General features: G+C 39.7%; 1 protein-coding gene across 1 annotated transcript in view; it reads left to right on the forward strand.

The window, feature by feature from the left end:
• Positions 1–273: 273 nt before the first annotated feature.
• Positions 274–20,831, forward strand: part of DNAH7 (dynein axonemal heavy chain 7) — a 246,619-nt gene continuing 226,061 nt past the window's right edge. The window contains exons 1-2 of the mRNA XM_060016382.1: positions 274–325; positions 20,017–20,079. Coding sequence (XP_059872365.1) covers positions 311–325; positions 20,017–20,079 — 78 coding nt within the window. The 5' untranslated portion in view covers positions 274–310. The remainder of the gene's footprint in view (positions 326–20,016; positions 20,080–20,831) is intronic.

Consider the following 20,831-nt stretch of genomic DNA (forward strand, 5'->3'; position numbering starts at 1 on the left):
ATTTACTCGCCCGCTGCTAACGCACCACGCGGGCTCAGGCGCCACCCAGCGCCCTGGAAAGTGCCTCCCGCGGGAGTGCACTGCCAGTTCCCGGGCGCTGTCCCAGGAGCAACAGATGACCGGAAATGGAACCTGCGCGGGCCTGTTGCTTAGCAACGAACGCAGCCGGGAAGCTACACAGCCCCGGCGCTGAGGGAGCATAGACTGCCTTGTCCCCGGGCGCCGCATCTCTCGTCCGAGCGGTTCACTCGGGGCGCCGGGCAGGAGCGATCCAGGGGCCACCGGGTGCCACCAGCGCGTCCTCACAGACATGAGCAGCCGGCAGGTGAGAGGTTGGCTCCTCGCCAGGCTCGTCCGGCTGCGAAGCTTCCCTTGTATTTCGAAAGTGACGGAAGCCTAGGTCTTCCGGACTCTGCAGTTGTGGCCTCGCGGGGTACAGCTTCTTTCATCCCACTTATGATCTGGGATACTGAGCGTTTTCGGTGAAAACTTTTATATGTTCTCTTCCCAACCGTTCGTACTTGGTGTTGTCATAACAACCAAACACAGTGGAGCAGAGCGCCTGCAGTTTAAATTACAGCCCTAGAGTGTCCCCAGTGTGCTAATGGTGGCTGTGTTTGTCTGGGGGGAAGCTCGGTGGGGAGTTGCCTTGGACTTGGGCTCTAGGGTTGGAATATAAGCCCCTTCCTAGCGGTGCGACTTTGGGCAAATCACTTGGTTTTTCTAAACCTTCTCTCTCTTTTATGCAAAGGGGAGGAATCAGAACAAATTTTCCCCCTTTCTAAGGTTATTACAAAGTTCAAACAAGATACCATGCCATACCATACCACACATGAAAGGGTTTGGTAAGTGGCAAGTGGAATTTCTTCTTAGGAAAATATCCCCATGGCATGTAACAAAAGATGCATATGAAACCGTGGGGAATCATCATTAGTCAAATCCATTTCACTGGCCTCCACTAATCAAGCTTGCTTTTAATTGTTGCTACAAAAGACTTGCAGGTCCTCCACTCCACATGGAGCCTAAACAATAAGATGTTTGCCGGAGTTGTTTTGCAGGAGCTTGGAGTCAGCTGTGTCTCTGGGGCTGAGCTAGTTAAGGTTGCATAGGCTCTCTGACCCTCCAACTGGGCATATGCAAGTATGGCTTGGTGACCTTTTGACATCGGAGGGCTGAAAACTCCACCCTCAGATCCTGTTAAGCGCCTGCATTTTTGAAACTAGAGGCCTGTAGCTTAGTTACACCTGTGCAGAGGGGTGAGTTCCACGCCTACCACACCTTTTTCCAATCACCTTTCCCCACGCTCCCCACGCTTCTCACGCTCCCTACGCCTCAGACGGCCCTGCTGCGTTACTCCTTATCCCATAAGTACCCCAGCCCCTTGGCTTCCGGGAGCCAGATTTGAGATTTGTTCGTCTGTCTTCTCCTTGGCTGCCTTGTGAATAAGCCCTGTCTTCGCTGCAAACCTCGGATGTCTCAGCGTTTTGGCTTGCTGTGTTTCTGACACAGGGAACCGGTAACATATGTTGCAGTAGATACTTTTTAGAACTCTTTATTGAATTTAAGGGTAACTGTAAACAAAAGGAATGAACAATGGTCGACCTTTTTAATGCCAGAACAGAATGGGAAGACGTTAAGTGTGGGCATTATTCTGGGCTAGCTAGAAAACAACTTAACTCTCTAGATTTGTATGGAAAAGGCCCCCTAAGCATCCTGGTACTGAATGGAAAACAGTTGCTTTTAAGCCGGTAGATTTTGCTTAGCTTCTTGGTTTGACACTAAACTATAATCTTTTCTTTTTCAAGCTTCATAATTTCTTTGGTAGTGTTAGAGTTTATTGTGGAAAGAAGATTAAAAGTAACATTGAGTTGTAGATTACTAACTGAAAATGTCAAAACCCTAATTCATTAATTAATCAAAAATAACTTATTTTCTTGATGCCCACATCAGTCTTTGACCTGCTTTTGAATCATGTGCTGTGGTGTTGAAATTTAAAATATGCCTTTACCATATTTGCAGTGGTATTTCTGAATAGCTGTTGTTTCACAAAGCCCAAATTGACCAGTTTACAACTGAAAAGCGTCCACTAAAAACCTATTGGTAGTCAAGTTTTAAGTTTCACTTTATCTTAATAAAAGTGATGTTTGGAAATTACACGCCCCCACCCCAAAGGAACCTCTGTTATTAAAAAGGCAGTGGGATCTTGAAAGAATGGGCATGAGCCCATCTAGGACTATTTACATTTTCTACATACTATTTTTAAACAGTAGAGGTCTCTCTCTGGCTGCTTTTGTTGACTTGTAATTTTAAAACTCGTGATACTTTCATTTATGCTGATTTTGAGTGTAGTTTTCCTTTTGAAAGGGTGAAAGGTTTTATATTTTAACCTGAAACAAACAGAATGGATTAAACTTTTGGAAATAACATTTTGATGTGACATTTACTTATGTGTTCATTTAGTCTGAAAAAGTAAGCAGGTGGTAAAATCATATTTGCTGAAGGAGATTTTAATATATTCATCTCAATAGTGGAAGGTTTAGAGTGACATGGCATTTTTCAGGAATAGCAATTTGAACTCTTAAATTAGGTATTTAGAAGAAAAATCTCTTGGAACTGCTTCTTTCATTTTTAAAATTAGTTAAAACATAAGGCTTTTTGAGTTTCAGTTGAAGAACTTTCAGAGGTTTAAAAATACAGATATCCAAAGAGCACGAAGCTCCCCGCAAAATCCACTACAGATTGTGGGCAGAGCAGAGGGAAAAGCTGTCAGCTTATCTCTACCTTAGCGCATTTTCTAGTTGTTAAATTAAGTAGTTTTGCATTTATATGATGCTCATTCTGTTTTCCTTCATCCTGTCTCCTTGATGTTATTGCTTAAAAAGGAGAGCAGAGTGAAAACAGTTGGGTATGAGGCCAACAGCATGGTGATAATTTTAACAACCATAACTCAGAACATATGATGACTATATTTAACTCAACCCTATTAGATTTTGAGAGTTGGTTGTTGATTTAATCAGACAACTTCAGGATTATTGTTGATTTTAACCAGACACATTCATAGATTCTGGTCATTTCATCAGAACTGTTAAATTTGGATTATACCAGGTTTCAAATATCCCTTCCAATAGACAAGTAGTTGAAAATCAGTAAAATAAAAACTGAGTGCCAAGCCAGAGTACTCAAGGAAGACCTTGACTCTTTAGCAATTTTAATTCTGGTAATGTAAAATTATATTAGGATCCCAACAGAAAACAGATGGCATGCTTAAAAGGATTAAATTGAAGAAAACTTATGAAAAGACCATTTGGAGAGGTGTGGGCAAGGTTAAGAGAAGAAACCAACAGGGATGAGGATGCACCTAAGGATTAATAACAGGAAGTCGTTGCCATTCCTAGGCCTGACGGGTCAAAGAAATTGAACCCCGTTCTCAGAACTTGGTGAGAGCTGGAGGCTTGGAATGGTAGCTTCCTGAAAGGAGCTGAACTCTGGAAGAATTTAGCCACTATCAGAACTACGGGAAACAGGGAGTACTAGGAGAGAAATATCCAAAACTCTCTCCTTTCATCCTGTCTAGTCTCCTACAGGTGCCTCTCATTGCTTAATCCCCAGCAGAAGCCAGAGGGCTGGCAGCCCAGGTGCTGCCTGTCTACAGAAGTCAGCCTTCTAGGCACAGAGCAGGAAGGAAAACATGGAGACTGGATTGGGGCAAACAAAGAATAACCGTCACAGAAATTATTATATGTAGATGCAGTCTTCATGGACATTTCCCTGTTTACAAATTAGTTGTGATTAAAAGTTGGTAAGTCAGTTGTTCAGGTCCTGTAATGCATTTTTCACTCAGAATTCTTTATACCTAAGAATAAGTCTAACAAAAGATGGGTACAGGGCTTCCCTGGTAGCGCAGTGGTTGAGAGTCCACCTGCCGATGCAGGGGACACGGGTTCGTGCCCCGGTCCAGGAAGATCCCTCATGCCGTGGAGCGGCTGGGCCCGTGAGCCATGGCCGCTGAGCCTGCGTGTCCGGAGCCTGTGCTCTGCAACGGGAGAGGCCACAACAGTGAGAGGCCTGCGAACCGCAAAAAAAAAAAAAAAAAAAAAAAAAAAAAAGATGTGTACACCCTTATGAAGAATATTACAAAAAGTTTTTGAAGGATACACTCCAAGGATGTGAATAAAGAAATATATTGTATTCATGAAGAAGTCAATATCATAACAATATCAATTTCCTCCAGATTATTCTAGGCATTCAGTGTGTTTCTGTCAAAATCCCCCAAAGTTTCATGCAATGTGGATCCTAAAATTCACGTGGTAGAGAAAAGGTCAAGATTGTATATAATAATTTTTAAGAATACTAAGGTGGAGAGAATTGCCTTACAGATTTCAAGACCTATTGTGAAGTCATAGTAATTTAGACAATGTCATACAATTTGTTTACAGATAGACAAATATACCAATGGAATTAAAGGGACAAAAGAGACATTTACATACTCACGTGTATTATATGTGTATTATATACACACTGTATAGTATATGTGTGTGTGTGAAATAAAATTGTGTGTATACTAAAACATATGACCAAAGATGTTTATTGGAACATCTTTTGTAATAGAGAAACATTGGAGATAAGCTAAATGTTAATTTACAGGAGAATGGAATGGATGAATCACATCATATTCATATGTTAGAGTACTATACAGCTGTGAAAATCAGGAAAGTATCAACGTGGGAAGTGAGAAAACCATCTTGCTTGCATGCTGAAGAGTTTGAAAGAAAGTCTCCCTCTATGATGTAAGGGAACCTTTCTGGAAAGCTGCCCTTAGGGGTGCAACCCTGCTGGAGGGTGCCTGTCACTGGGTCAGCCACACACCACAGGCTGGGAAGGTGCCCACAGTCAAGGATGCTGACTGCTGGCAGCCACACCATGGAAGCAATGACAAAAAGCCCTGGAACCAGGAAGAGAGTCCCTTCTTCTCACAGTGTTGTTTTGACACCCTTTATAATATTAATGCTGGTTGGCAAAGGAGAAATGTTATAGAATCCTGCCCAGTCACAAAGGGGGGCAAAAAGGGTAGACTTGGAGCTGAGAGGTAATATTGACAATTGGCAAAAAGCACGACTTATAATCTGCTTTATAGAACAAAGCATTATTGTCAACAGTGCTTCCTCTTACCTAGGTGGAATTCCTACCATGGAATCCTCCTCTACTCAAAGGAAGATATCAGCCCTTTTCCCTGAAAGTTGCTGCTAAAAAGTATGTTACTTACAGTAACTTGAGGATGCATTAACCTGAATACATTGTCACCTTAGGAAGTGGAGCATTCTGGAAAAAAAATGAAGTTTTAGCCATGGAGAAAGGAGGTGGGGGCTAAGTGAATGGACACTCGTTAGATAAATTCCTAGAAAAAGATATGGCCAATTCCCCACTGAACTGTCTTGGCACTCACCCATAAATGTATGGGTTTATTTCTGAACTCCCAATTCTGTTCCTTTGATCTATAGATCTATATGTTTATCCTTACACAGTCTTCATTACTGTAGTTTTGTAGTTAAGTCGTGAAATCTGAAAGTGTGAGTCTGACAACTTTGTTCTTTTTCAAGATCTTTTGGCTATTCTGGGTCCATTACATTTCCATGTGAATTTTATGATCATCTTGTTAATTTCTACAACTAAGCATCTGAGATTTTGAGAGAGGGTGTGTTGAATCTGTAGGTTATTTTGAGGGGAGAGTATTGCATTTTAACAATATTAGTCTTCCAATCCATGAGCATGGGATGTCTTTCCATTTATTAAGGTCTTCTTTAATTTCTTTCAATAACGTTTTATAGCTTTCTTTGTACAAGTCTTGCATGTCTTTTTGTTAAATTTATTCCTAACTATTTTATCCTTTCTGATGCTATTGTAAATTAATTTCTTAATTTCAGTTTTGGATTGTTCATTGTTAGCATCTAGAAATACAATTTTTGTGTATTAATCTTGAATCCTGCAACCTTGCTGAGCTCTTTCATTAGCTCTAATAATCTTTTGTGGATGCCTTATGATTTTCTGTACACAACATCATGCTATCCATAAAGTATGTTTTAGAATATTTTGGATGATCTGTGCTTTACTTTATATTAGACACTCTGTAACACTTGGTTCAATGAGTCAATTTTAGCATTAACAGAGTAAACAGTGTTGGGTTGGGTTTTGTTTGTATTTTTTCATGCAGGATAAATCACCCAGCAAAGAAAAATCCAAGATACCAGTCAGATTTTTACCACAGTTGTCTACGGTAATTTACCAAATATCTCATATTTTATTGCTTTTGTAATAATGTTGTTTACTAGTTTTCAAACTTGCAAATAAGATACTGAATTTTTTTTTTTTCTTTTTTTTGGCTGCATTGGGTCTTTGTTGCTGTGCACAGGCTTTCTCTAGTTGCGGCGAGTGGGGGGCTACTCTTCGTCGCAGTGCGTGGGCTTCTCAGTCTGGTGGCTTCCCTTGTTGTGGAGCACGGGCTCTAGGCACACGGGCTTCAGTAGTTGTGGCACACGGACTTCAGTAGTTGTGGCTTGCAGGCTCTAGAGCGCAGGCTCAGTATTTATGGCACATGGGCTTATTTGCTCCATGGCATGTGGGATCTTCCCGGACCAGGGCTCGAACCCGTGTCCCCTGCATTGGCAGGCGGATTCTTAACCGCTGAGCCACCAGGGAAGCCCAAGATACTGAATTTTTTATTATAAATTTCTGTGCTCCATTTCTTTTCTGATGGAGAACATCTATGAGGTATATATCTTAGGAAAAATAACTGTCTTAATAAAGGAGCTGTAAGCTATAATTACCTAGTATGTGCAGGATATTTGAGTATTATGAATAAAAGAATTCTGAGGATGACCTAGCAGAAGTAGTGTTGGAGTTAGGAAGCAAGGACTTAGATTACAGATTTTTCACTAATGGCTCTGTGACTATTACAGAGTCACTTACCTCTTGGAGCCCCAGTTTCTGAGTTTGAAATGAGAACAGTTGATTTGATCTCTGAAGAGGTGTCTCTTCTAGCACTTTTAGCTACAGGAGATTTCTTAGATCTTGGCATCCTTTTTCATGATTTTGATGTTAAATTAGCATTGTCCTGTGGAAGAGGTAGTTAATAGACATTTTCAGTTGATCAAGTGCTGGACAAATTAGATTTTACTGCAATAAAGTTTACTGTCAAATAATTATGTTGAGTTTAATATTGTTGAGTTATACTCTTGTGATTCCTGGAAGTTGATTTTAAATGGAGGTTCAATGCAAACATTATTTGTTTTGAAACATTTTAAAAGCTCAGGATGAACTATGAAATGGAATCTGAATGGCTTCATACAGAGTAGATTTCTAATAATTTGAAATTAAGGATTCTTTCAGATTAAAAAAACACTCCAATGAAAATGTTCAGGTGAATGCTCTTAAACATTTCAAAGTACACGTTTTAATTGTGAACCTATTTTATCGATAATGCCAAGATTATCACACCATGTTCTATGAAATAAAATCATAGCATTTTTTTTAGTTCTGCAAATATCTGTCTTAGGTATTCTGTGTTAAGAGCCAAAGATATGACATGGAATAGACATTTAATTTTCTCTTTAAAAATTAAAAAAATTTTAAATTTAATAAAATTGCCACTAGTTAAAAAAAATTAGTGTATAGGTTTAGCAATAAATATTATTAGTATATAGGTTTACAAATAGCAACTAAATTTAAATTTACTTACTGAATAGATATTCAGTGGCTGAGATGAAAAATCCTTCCTAGCCCATGAGGCAAATAATTGTTTAAAATGCTTATTTGGCTGATTTAAACCTTATACTGTGCTCATATTTGACTTTGTCTTGCAATTTTTCTTTCGTATCATTTGAGTTTTAAGTCTTTTAAGATAAATAATATTTGAAAGAAATTTTTAACATATTCCATTAATTAAAACAAAAATTCATTTGAACATTATGGTTTGCACTTGGATAATATTTTCCGGCAGTAATTAAGATTTGGGGGGTGGGGTAATAATTGCATTTATTTACATTTTTGGTAAAACACTGGTGTGTTCTTCAGTAATGGGCATTGTAAATGTTTGGAAAAACAAATGGGAGAATTGGAGCCTTCAGGCCATTTTTAGCGACACACAGTTTTGTTTTTTTTTCAGGGGGAGGGTTGCGGAAAACACTGAAGTTACCTACAGTTTTTGTTTGTTTTTGTTTTTGTTTTTTAGCCAGTTCTGCCCTCATAGCTTCCATGGAAATAGACTCTTTCACTAAATGAAGAAAGGTGCTGTGAGTGCGGGTTGGGTAGTGCGGGCTGCTCTGACTACCCCAGGTCATAAAGGAGCAGACCGCTTTCTTCGTAGTCTCTGGCAGAGCACCCACTTTTTTCCAAAGTCAGCTTCTAGTCTTACGTGGTGCACACACCCAGCGTTTTTAAACATACTTTGTGATGACCCATGGTTTGGAGTTCTCACAACTGGCAGAAGTTGAGATTGGCATTTAAAAAGTGGTGGATTTGGGTCCCAGAAATTAGATGAAAAAAATAACCCCCAGGCCCCTAAGCCCACGTGAGCATGTGAACATATAAGCCCTTTCTACCTGGAAGACCTAGAATGATTTTCATTACAGACCTTCATGTTCCCAGAGGTGATCCTTGTTAAAACCAAGGATGGCCCAGCACTGGTGGCTGCCAGCCTCTCAGAGCTGGTGACCTGACTCTCAGCCTGCACACCTCACTCATAGCCCTCCCATGAATCTGAAATCCTTTATGGAGAAAGATGAGAATGGAAGAATGGAAGGGGGAATGGAAGGATGGAAGACCACTGATTTTTAAGTGTTCTAGATGTTCTCCTGTGAAAGAAGAGCCTGAAAATAGGACATGTGTAGAGTTGGAGAGGTGATCCCAGGAAGCAGGAGTAAAGGATCTGGGAGAGTAAAACTAGGAAGGAGGAGAAGCCAGTACGGGGCGGCTGGAATGATCCTGCCCGACCTTCTGAATGCTTCCTGGAATCATCTGCCTGAGGATGATCAGGGTGGTAGCATTTATCCGTCAGCTCTCATCCTATCTCCTGAGGATGTTAACTTCCACCTATTTCTGGCTGCTCACGTGAGAGTGCAGAATGGGCTACCCCGAGGGTCCCATGCTGCAGCATCAAAGAAGCCACACGGGACAAAACAAAAGACAGTTTCTTGAGTGGAAACCCTGTCGTTCCCACCCGAATTGAAGCCAGCACAGAACTGTTCACTGCAGCCACGTCTGGAATCGTGAGGTGAGGGACAAGAGGATGTGAAAGGAAGTGAAACAAGACTTTTCTGATAGAAAGGTCAATGGAATTCTTAGTCCAGCCTCACAGAAGTTCCAAAGCAGAGGGAAGGAGTGCATATGTCTGTCATCATCTGAAAGGAGAAAACAGACTAAAATGGAATTGCTAATCAGCATTAAAAATATGTAGACGTTACTTTAAAATGCACCCCTCTGGTTTTATTGAAGATCAGTGTTACTTAGCTAGATGGTGTTCTGACTATGTGTGGCTGCTGTTTGTGATTGGCCCAGGGCCACTATTTATAAACCCTTCATATATATATATATATATGCCCTTCATATATAAATATGAAGGGTATAGAGGAAACATTCAGGCCCTCACCACCCTTCTCCACCCAGGGTGCTGATGAGACTGGGGCTGGTAGCTCAGCATGCAGAATGGGTGCTGTAGAGATCCTAAGAAGTCAGGTGTGTGGGAATCAGTGTCGAAGGCTTGGGTTAAGCAAGGTGTTTTGTACATTTGTAGTAGCTCCATTACAGTAGACCTCATTTGAGTTGCCTCTGTATGACGGTATGAGAATTTTAGGGCACTTGGACCATATGTCCCTTTCCTTCTATCATCTACAGCTGCATTCGGTTTTTTTTTTTGTTTTTTTTTTTTTTGCGGTACGTGGGCCTCTCACTGTTGTGGCCTCTCCCGTTGCGGAGCACAGGCTCCGGACGCTCAGACTCAGTGGCCATGGCTCACGGGCCCAGCCGCTCTGCGGCATGTGGGATCCTCCCGGACCGGGGCACGAACCTGTGTCCCCTGCATCGGCAGGCGGACTCTCAAGCACTGTGCCACCAGGGAAGCCCTACAGCTGCATTCTTATTAGGCCTTTGCCACATCCTTATTCTCCCTAAAGGGAAGCCTTCCACTCTGAGAACACCTACTGCACTTTTAGCTTGAAAACGTTGTGCTCATGTCCCCCTTTGTACCCTGTGGTCCATTGGGGATTAAAGAAAACAGAGCCGTTTGTGGTACAGCACTGTATATGTATGAAACAGTTACCTAATTTGGTGTTTGTACTTTGGGAAGTATTGTCTGAAGTTCATTGCAATTTTCTTTCCCTTCACTCTTCTTCCCTTCCCATTTTATTGAGATATAATTGACATACAACCCTGTAAATCTAAAGTGTCCAACATAATGATTTGACTTAACACACATCATGATTACTACAGTTGGTTTGTGAACATTATTGTCTCATATAGATACAACATTAAAGAAATAGAAAAAATCTTTTTTCTTTGGGCTGAGAACTCCACAGCTTTCCTATAATAAACATACAGCAGTGTGAATTATATTTATTATGTTGTACATTACATCCCTAGTACTTATTTACCTTATAACTGGAAGTTTGTACCTTTAGACTACCTACCCCCAGATTCTGATAAGCTCAAATCTGATCTCTTTTCCTATTGTAAAGTGCAATTGACCTATTTAATACAGCACTGTTAGTTCCTGGTGCATAATACGGTGATTGGATATTTCTATACATTTCACACTGATCACAAGTCTAGTTACCGTCTGTCACAATATAAAGATGTTACATAATTATTGACTATATTCCCCTCACTGTACATTTTATATCTGTGACTCATGTATTTTGCACCTGGAAGTTTGTACCTCTTAATCTGCCTCACCTATTTCTCTCATCCTTGCACCCCACCTCCCCTCTGGCAACCACCTGTTTGTGTACCATGACTCTGTTTCTGTTTTGTCATGTTTGTTCATTTATTTTTTAGACTCCACAAATAAGTGAAATCATATGGTATTTGTCTTTTCCTGTCTGACTTATTTCACTTAGCTTAATGCCCTGTAGGTCCATTTATGTTGTCACAAATGGCAAGAGTTCATGCTTTTTACAGCTGAGTAATATTCCATTGTATTTATATATACCACATTTTCTTTATCCATGTATCTATTGATGGGCACATGGATTGCTTCCATATCTTGGCTATTGTAAATAATGCTGCAGTGAACATAGGGGTGCATATATTTTCAAATTAGTGTTTTCATTTTCTTTGGCTAAATACCCAGGAGTGGAATTGTTAAATTGTATGATAGTTCTATTTTTAATTTTTTGAGGAATCGCCATACTGTTCTCCATAGTGGCTGTACCAATTTACATTCCCACCAGCATTGCACAAGGGCTCCCTTTTCTCCACACCCTCACCAACACTTGCTATTCCCCCACCCCAGTTTTAATGAGATATAATTGACATGCAGTACTGTATAAGTTTAAGATGTACAGCATAATGATTTGACATACATACATCATGAAATGATTACCACAATAGGTTTAGTGAATATTCATCATCTCATATAGATACATTAAAGAAACAGGAGAAAATTTTTTTCTTTGTGAATTTTGTCCTTTTTGACAGTGGCCATTCTGACAGGTGTGAGGTGATCTCATTGTGGTTTTGATGTGCATTTCTCTAATGATTAGTGATGTTCATCTTTTCATGTGCCTGTTGGCCATCTGTATGTCTTCTTTGGAAAAATGTTTATTCAGGTCCTCTGCCCATTTTAAAAGTTGGGTTATTTGTTTTCTTAACATTGAGTTTTGTGAGTTCCTTGTGTATTTTGAGTATTAACCTCTTATTGGATATGTCATTTGAAAACATCTTCTCCCATTCAGTAGGCGGTTTTTCATTTGCTGATAGTTTCCTTTGCCTTGCAAAAGCTTCTTAGTTTGATGTAGCCCCATTTATTTGTTTTTGTTTTTGTTTCCCTTGCCTGAGGAGATATAGCAAAAAAAATATCACGGGCTTCCCTGGTAGTGCAGTGGTTGAGAGTCCGCCTGCCGATGCAGCGGACGTGGGTTCGTGCCCTGGTCTGGGAAGATCCCACATGCCGCTGAGTCTGCGTGTCCGGAGCCTGTGCTCCGCAACGGGAGAGGCCACAACAGTGAGAGGCCCGCGTACCGCAAAAAAAAAAAAAAAAAATCGCTAAGACTGATGTCAAAGGGCATAGTGCCTGTGTTTTCTTCTGGAAGTTTTATGGTTTCAGATCTTACATTGACGTCCTAAATCCATTTTGAGTTTATTTTTTTAATATGGTGTGAGAAAGTGGTCCTGTTTGATTCTTTTGCACGTAGCTCTCCAGTTTCCCAATACCATTTATTGAAGAGCCTGTCTTTCCCTATTGTATATTTTTGCCTCCTTTGTCATAGATTAATTGACCATATGAGTGTGGTTTCATTTCTGGGTGCTCTATTCTGTGCCATTGATCTGTGTGTCTGTTTTTGATTACTGTGGCTTTATAGTACAGTTTGAAATAAAGGAGTGTGATACGTCTAGCTTTGTTCTCTTTCTCTAGATTGTTATCTTGAGATAACAAGATAAAAAGGCTCTTCAGGGTCTTCTGTGTTTCCATACAAATTTTAGCTCTGTTCTAGTTCTGTGCAAAATGCCATTGGTATTTTAATAGGGATTGCGCTGAATCTGTAGATTGCCTTGGGTCATATGGCCATTTTAACAGGAGTGAGTCTTCTAATCCATGATGTTGGTAGTCAGAGATATTGAATAATGTCTTCCAAACTGAGAAGGAACGTTGAGACTGAAAAATGAGGTGATCAACTTCATAAAGAACAATTAGGAAATGTATTGTGGGTAACTTAGGCGGGAAGGATTGGGTGGACACATGATCCGCATTCACAGCTGCACTTAGCACCGCTGAAAGGGGTGCAGGGAAATTTAAAGGGGTCAAAGCTAAAAATAGAATCTGACTACTAGGGAGAAGCATGTCCACACGGATGGGAACAGGGTTTTTTTTTCCTTCCCCTGGATTAATGGTCTCATGACCATTAACCATCTGCATCAGCAAAAGGCACACTTCTGGTTTTTAGGTATCAGATGAAGGCAAGGGTGAAAGTTGAATGGGAATTCATCTGGCTTGGGCACATTCCTTGTGTGTTAGGCTAAGGCTCAGTCATGCATAAGGAGGAGGGGATAGGACAGTGGGCCTAAGATAGAGCTGACAGAATGGAGTCAGTTTGGTTCAGCTACACATGTGAGCATGGTATATCTTTCCATTTCTTTGTATTGTCTTCAGTTTCTCTCATCAGTGTCTTATAGTTTTCCAAGTACAAGTCTTTTACCTTATATTTATTCTTGTATATTTTATTTTTTGTTGCATTGTAAAGGGATTGTTTCCTTAATTTCTCTTTCTGATAGTTTTTGTTTGTTTGTTTGTTTGTTTTTGAGGTACGCGGGTGTCTCACTGTTGTGGCCTCTCCCGTTGTGGAGCACAGGCTCCGGATGCGCAGGCTCAGCGGCCATGGCTCATAGGCCTAGCCGCGCCATGGCATGTGGGATCTTCCCGGACCAGGGCACGAACCAGTGTCCCCTGCATCGGCAGGCGGACTCTCAACCACTGCGCCACCAGGGAAGCCCTGATAGTTTGTTTTCAGTGTATAGAAACACAGCAGATTCTTGTACATCAATTTTTTATGCTGCAACTTTACCAAATTCATTGATGAGTTTTAGTAATTTGTTGGTAGCATCTTTAGGATTTTGTATATATAGTATCATCTCACCTGCAAACAGGGCAGTTTCACTTCTTCCTTTCCAATTTGGATTTCTTTTATTTCTTGTCTGGTTGTTGTGGCTAGGACTTCAAATACTATGTGGAATAAAAGTGGAGAGGCTGGACAACCTTGTCTTTTTCTTAATCTTAGAGGAAGTGCTTTCAGCTTTTCACTGTTGAGTATGTTGTTAGCTGTGGGCTTATCATACGTGGCCTTTATTATGTTGAGATATATTCCCTCTACACCCACTTTGTTGAGAGTTTTTGTCATAAATGGATGTTGAGTTTTGTCCAAGACTTTCTGCATCTATTGAGATGATCATATGGTTTTTATTCTTCAATTTGTTAATGTGGTATATCATGTAGGTTGATTTTTGCAAATATTCAACCATCCTTGCATCCCTGGGATAAATCCCACTTGATCATGGTGTGTGATCCTTTTAGTGTATTGTTGAATTTGGTTTGTTAATATTTTGATGAGGATTTTTACATCTATGTTCATCAATGATATAGGCCTGTATTTTTTTCTTTTTGTGGTATCTTTGTCTGGTTTTGGTATCCGGGTGTAGGTGGCCTCATAGAATGAGTTTGGGAATGTTCCTTCCTCTGCATTTTTTTGGAATAGTTTGAGAAGGGTAGGTGCTAACTCTTCTTTAAATGTTTGGTAGAATTGACCTGTGAAGCAGTCTGGTCCAGGACTTTTGTTTGAGAGTAAGTTTGTTTTATTACTGATTCAGTTTCAATTCTGGTAATTGGTCTGTTTCTATCTTCTATTTCTTCCTGATTCAGTCTTGGGAGACTGTACTTTCTAGGAATTTCTCCATTTCCTCTAGATTGTCCATTTTATTGGCATACAGCTGTTCATAGTAATCTCTTATGATCCTTTGTAGTTCTGCGGTGTAAGTTGTAACTTGTTTTTATAGGAAAAGAACTGTAAAAATACAAACACATGAGGCTAAATAATACACTACTAAATAACCAAGAGATCACTGAAGAAATGAAAGAGGAAGTCAAAAAATACCTAGAAACAAATGACAATGAAAACATGACAACCCAAAACCTGTGGGATGCAGCAAAAGCAGTTATAAAGGGAAGTTTATAGCAATACAATCCTACCTCAAAAAACATCTCAGATAAACAACCTAACCTTACACCTAAAGCAATTAGAGAAAGAAGAACAAAAAAACCCCAAAGTTAGCAGAAGGAAAGAAATCATAAAGATCAGAGCAGAAATAAATGAAAAAGAAATGAAGAAAATGACAGCAAAGATCAATAAAACTAAAAGCTGGTTCTTTGAGAAGATAAACAAAATTGATAAACCATTAGCCAGAGTCATCAAGAAAAAAAGGGAGAAGACTCAAATCAACAGAAATAGAAATGAAAAAGAAGTAACAACTGACACTGCAGAAATACAAAGGATCATGAGAGATTACTTACAAGCAACTCTATGCCAATAAAATGGACAACCTGGAAGAAACGGACAAATTCTTAGAAAAGCACAACCTCTGAGACTGAACCAGGAAGAAATAGAAAATATAAACAGACCAATCACAAGCACTGAAATTGAAACTGTGATTAAAAATCTTCCAACAAACAAAAGCCCAGGACCAGATGGCTTCACAGGCGAATTCTATCAAACATTTAGAGAAGAGCTAACAGCTATCCTCTCAAACTCTTCCAAAATATAGCAGAGGGAGGAACGCTCCCAAACTCATTCTACGAGGGCACTATCACCGTGATACCAAAACCAGACAAAGGTGTTACAAGAAAAGAAAACTACAGGCCAGTATCACTGATGAACATAGATGCAAAAATCCTCAACAGAATACTAACAAACAGAATCCAGCCACACATTAAAAGGATCATACACCATGATCAAGTGGGATTTATCCCAGGAATGCAAGGATTCTTCAATATACACAAATCAGTCAATGTGATACACCATGTTAACAAACTGAAGGATAAAAACCATATGATCATCTCAATAGATGCAGAAAAAGCTTTTGACAAAATTCAACACCAATTTATGATAAAAACTCTCCAGAAAGTAGGCATAGAGGGAACTTACCTCAACGTAATAAAGGCCATATATGACAAACCCACAGCCAACATCATTCTCAATGGTGAAAGACTGAAACCATTTCCTCTAAGACCAGGAACAAGACAATGTTGTCCACTCTCACCACTTTTATTCAACATAGTTTTGGAAGTTTTAGCCACAGCAGTCAGAGACGAAAAAGAAATAAAAGGAATCCAAATAGGAAAAGAAGAAGTAAAACTGTCACTGTTTGCAGATGACATGATACCATACACAGATAATCCTAAAGATGCTACCAGAAAACTACTGGAGCTAATCAATGAATTTGGTAGAGTAGCAGGATACAAAATTAATGCACAGAAATCTCTTGAATTCCTATACACTAATGACAAAAAATATGAAAGAGAAATTAAGGAAACACTCCCATTTACTACTGCAACAAAAAGAATAAAATACCTAGGAATAAACCTACCTAAGGAGACAATGCAGAAAACTATAAGACACTGATGCAGAAATTAAAGATGATACAAATTGATGGAGAGAGATATACCATGTTCTTGGATTGGAAGAATCAACATTGTGAAAATGACTACACCACCCAAAGAAATCTACAGTTTCAATGCAATCCCTATCAAACTACCAATGGCATTTTTCACAGAAGTAGAACAAAAAATTTCACAATTTGTATGGAAACACAAAAGACCCCGAATTGCCAAAGCAATCTTGAGAAAGAAAAACGGAGCTGGAGGAATCAGGCTCCCTCACTTCAGACTATACTACAAAGCTACAGTAATCAAGACAGTATGGTACTGGCACAAAAACAGAAATATAGATCAATGGAACAGGATAGAAAGTCCAGAGATAAACCCACGCACATATGGTCACCTTATCTTTGACAGTGGAGGCAAGAATATACAATGGAGAAAAGACAGCCTCTTCAGTAAGTGCTTCTGGGAAAACTGGACAGCTACATGTAAAAGAATGAAATTAGAACACTCCCTAACACCATACACAACAATAAACTCAAAATGGATTAAAGACCTAAAGGTAAGGCCAGACACTATCAAACTCTTAGAGGAAAACATAGAACACTCCATGACATAAATCACAGCAAGATCCACCTCCTTTTTGACCCACCTCCTAGAGAAATGGAAATAAAAGCAAAAATAAACACATGGGACCTAATGGAGCCTAAAAGCTTTTGCACAGCAAAGGAAACCACAAACAAGACAAAAAGACAACCCTCAGAATGGTAGAAAATATTTGCAACCGAAGCAACTGACAAAGGATTAATCTCCAAAATATACAAGCAGCTCATGTAGCTCAATGTCAAAAATACAAACAACCCCATCCAAAAATGGGCAGAAGACCTAAATAGACATTTCTCCCAAGAAGATATACAGAGTGCCAACAAACACACAAAAGGATGTACAACATCACTAATCATTAGGGAAATACAAACAAAACTACAATAAGGTATCACCTCACACCAGTCAGAACGATCATCATCAAAAAAATCTACAAAAAATCAATGCTGGAGAGGGTGTGGAGAAAAGGGAACCCTGTGGCACTGTTGAAGGGAGTGTAAATTGACACAGCCACTATGGAGAATGGTATGGAGGTTCCTTAAAAAACTAAAAATAAAACTACCATACGACACAGCAATCCCACTACTGGGCATATACCCTGAGAAAACCGTAATTCAAAAAGAGTCATGTACCACAATGTTCACTGCAGCACTATTTACAATAGCCAAGACATGGAAGCAACCTAAGTGTCCATCGACAGATGAATGGATAAAGAAGACATGGCACATGTATACTACTGAATATTACTCAGCCATATAAAGTAATGAAACTGAGTTATTTGTAGTGAGGTGGATGGACCTAGAGTCTGTCCTGCAGAGTGAAGTACGTCAGAAAGAGAAAAACAAGTACCATATGCTAACACATATATATGGAATCTCAAAAAAAAAAAAAGGGTTCTGAAGAACCTAGGGGCAGGAAAGGAATAAAGATGCAGACATAGCAAATGGACTTGAGGACATGGGGAGGAAGAAGGGTAAACTGAGCCGAAGTGAGAGAGTGGCATGGACATATATATACAGTACCAAATGTAAAATAGCTAGCTAGTGGGAAGCAGCCGCATAGCACAGGGAGATCAGCTCGGTGCTTTCTGACCACCTAGAGGGGTGGGATAGGGAGGGTGGGAGGGCGACGCAAGAGGGAGGGCATATGGGGATATATGTGTATGTATAGCTGATTCACTTTGTTATACAGCAGCAACTAACACAACAATGTAAAACAATTATACCTCAATAAAGATGTTAACAAAAATATTGACTGGAATGTATGCTTTGTGTGGGTAGAGAGTACCTCATATAAAAAGTCATCATGTATACAGTAGGAACAAAAGTGGTGTACTGCTCACCTCACAGAGTTGTAAAGAGAACTGAATGAGATAATTCATGTAAATTTCTTAAAACAATACACACACAATGTAATCAATATATATTCTAATCAATATAAAGATTGGCAAGATAATTTAAATTTTTTGTATTTTATACTAAGTCTTCAAAATCTAGTACATATTTTACACTGAAACACATCTCACTTCATAGTGGTCAGTAGCTACAGGTGGCTAATGGATGCTGTTTTGGACAATGTAGCTTAAAAAAAATACAGGGTTAGCAGACATAAGAAGTAGCCATTCCCTTTAGGAGTAAGGGAGAGTGCTCGAGGAAGAAACTTGGAAGATCCATTACTTCTCCAAAGCGTGGATTAAGACCCCTTGGAGAGGGAATGGCTGTGGCCCACCTGGATAGCAAAGATGTTTGCTGAGGGGTTGCAGGCTTAGGCTGGTAGGTGAGAAAACCACCTTGCTTGCATGCTGAAGAGTTTGAAAGTCTCCCTGTATGATGTAAGGGAAACTTTCTGGGAAGCTGCCCTTCGGGATGCCCGTGAAACCTGCAACCCTGCTGGAGGGTGTCTTTCACTGGGTCAGCCACACACCACAGGCTGGGAAGGTGCCCACAGGCAAGGATGCTGACTGCTGGCAGCCACACCATGGAAGCAGCGACAGAAAGCCCTGGAACCAGGAAGAGAGTCCTTTCCTCTCACAGTGTTGTTTTGACACCATTTGTAATATTAACGCTGGTTGGCAAAGGAGAAATGTTACAGAGTCCTGCCCAATCACAAAGGGGGGCAAAAAGGGTAGGTTTGGAGCTGAGAGGCAATAAATTGACAATTGGCAAAAAGCACGACTTATAATCTGCTTTATAGATCGAAGTATTTTTCTCAACAGTGCTTCCTCTTACCTAGGTGGAATTCCTACCATGGAATCCTCCTCTACTCAAAGGAAGATATCAGCCCTTTTCCCTGAAAGTTGCTGCTAAAAAGTATATGTTACTTACAGTAACCTGACGATGCATTAACCTGAATACATTGTCAGCTTAGGAAGTGGAGCATTCTGGTTGTCAATAGAACAGAAATGGTATTTTAGTGATAGAGAAGGGAGGTGGAGTACAGTAAGCCCTGGACACTAACTAGGTTCAGATTAAATTCCTAGGGGATGATGTAATGGATAAAAGCCTTTGCACATTTTTAAACCTTTCCGATGGGTATTGTTGGATACCACTTTCCTTTCTTTCCTTGCTATGAAAAAGCAATTCTAAGACAAACATTGAGAATTTAAAAAGTAGTAGAGGGGCTTCCCTGGTGGCGCAGTGGTTAAGAATCCATCTGCCAATTCAGGGGACACGGGTTCAAGCCATGGTCTGGGAAGATCCCACATGCCGTGGAGCAACTAAGCCCATGAGCCACAACTACTGAGCCCACATGCCACAACTACTGAAGTCCACGCTCCTAGAGCCCGTGCTTCGCAACAAGAGAAGACACCACAGTGAGAAGCCTGCGCACCACAAAGAAGAGTAGCCCCCACTCACCGCAACTAGAGAAAGCCCGTGCACAGCAGCGAAGACCCAATGCAGCCAAAAATAAATAAATTAAATAAATTTGTTTTAAAGTAGTAGGGTATGTCTTTAAATATTTTGAATACTAAGTGCTTTACTTTAGATCCTCTGTAAAATTTGGTTGAATGAATCAGTTTTATCATTAACAGAGTAAACTTTTTTTTTCTTTAAATGCAGGATAAATCATCCAGCAAAGAAAAATCCAAGACACCAGTAAGAATGTTACCACAATTGCCTACGGTAATTTACCTATAGACTCTCATTGGATTTTTGCCCTTTTAAAAATGTTTACTAGTTTCAAACTTGTAAATAAGTAACTGAATTTATGATTTTGAATTTTGTGCTCAATTTGACTATTTTCTGATTGAGAAATTCTGAGGTGCACATGAAAGGAAAAATAACTATCTTAATAAAGTAAGTGTAAGCTGTAATTTCCTAATAGTGTGTACAGTATGTTTGAATATTCTGGATAAAAGTATTTCCAAGATTGTCTAGCAGAAAATATATCAGTGTTGGAATTAGGAGATGAAGCTTTGGGTTACATCCTCGTCACTAATGGCCCTGCCGTCTGAGGGAGTCACCTACCTCTCCGAGCCTCAGTTTCTGAGTTTGAAAGTAAGAGACGTTGATGACCTTTGAGATGCATCTTCTGGCACTGAAATGCTATTCCAAAGAAGATTCTTCAGATCTTGCCATCCTTTTTATTATTATTATTATGACTAAAAATTGTCATTGTCCTGTGGAGGAGGCAGTTAATAGACATTTTCAGTTGACAAGTGCTGGGTAAGATGTACTTGACTGTGATAAATTTTACCATTTAGTAGTTATATTGAACTTAATGCCGTTGAGTTTTGCTCTTGTAACTGCTGGAAGCTGAGCTTAAGTGGAGGTTCAGTGCAAACACTGTTTGGTTTTTTTTTAAATTGTGATAAAATATACATAACATACAATTGATCATTTTAACCATTTAAAATCTATAGTTCATAGACATT

Source organism: Delphinus delphis, chromosome 7, assembly GCF_949987515.2.
Source record: "Delphinus delphis chromosome 7, mDelDel1.2, whole genome shotgun sequence".
Classification (NCBI taxonomy): Eukaryota; Metazoa; Chordata; class Mammalia; order Artiodactyla; family Delphinidae; genus Delphinus; species Delphinus delphis.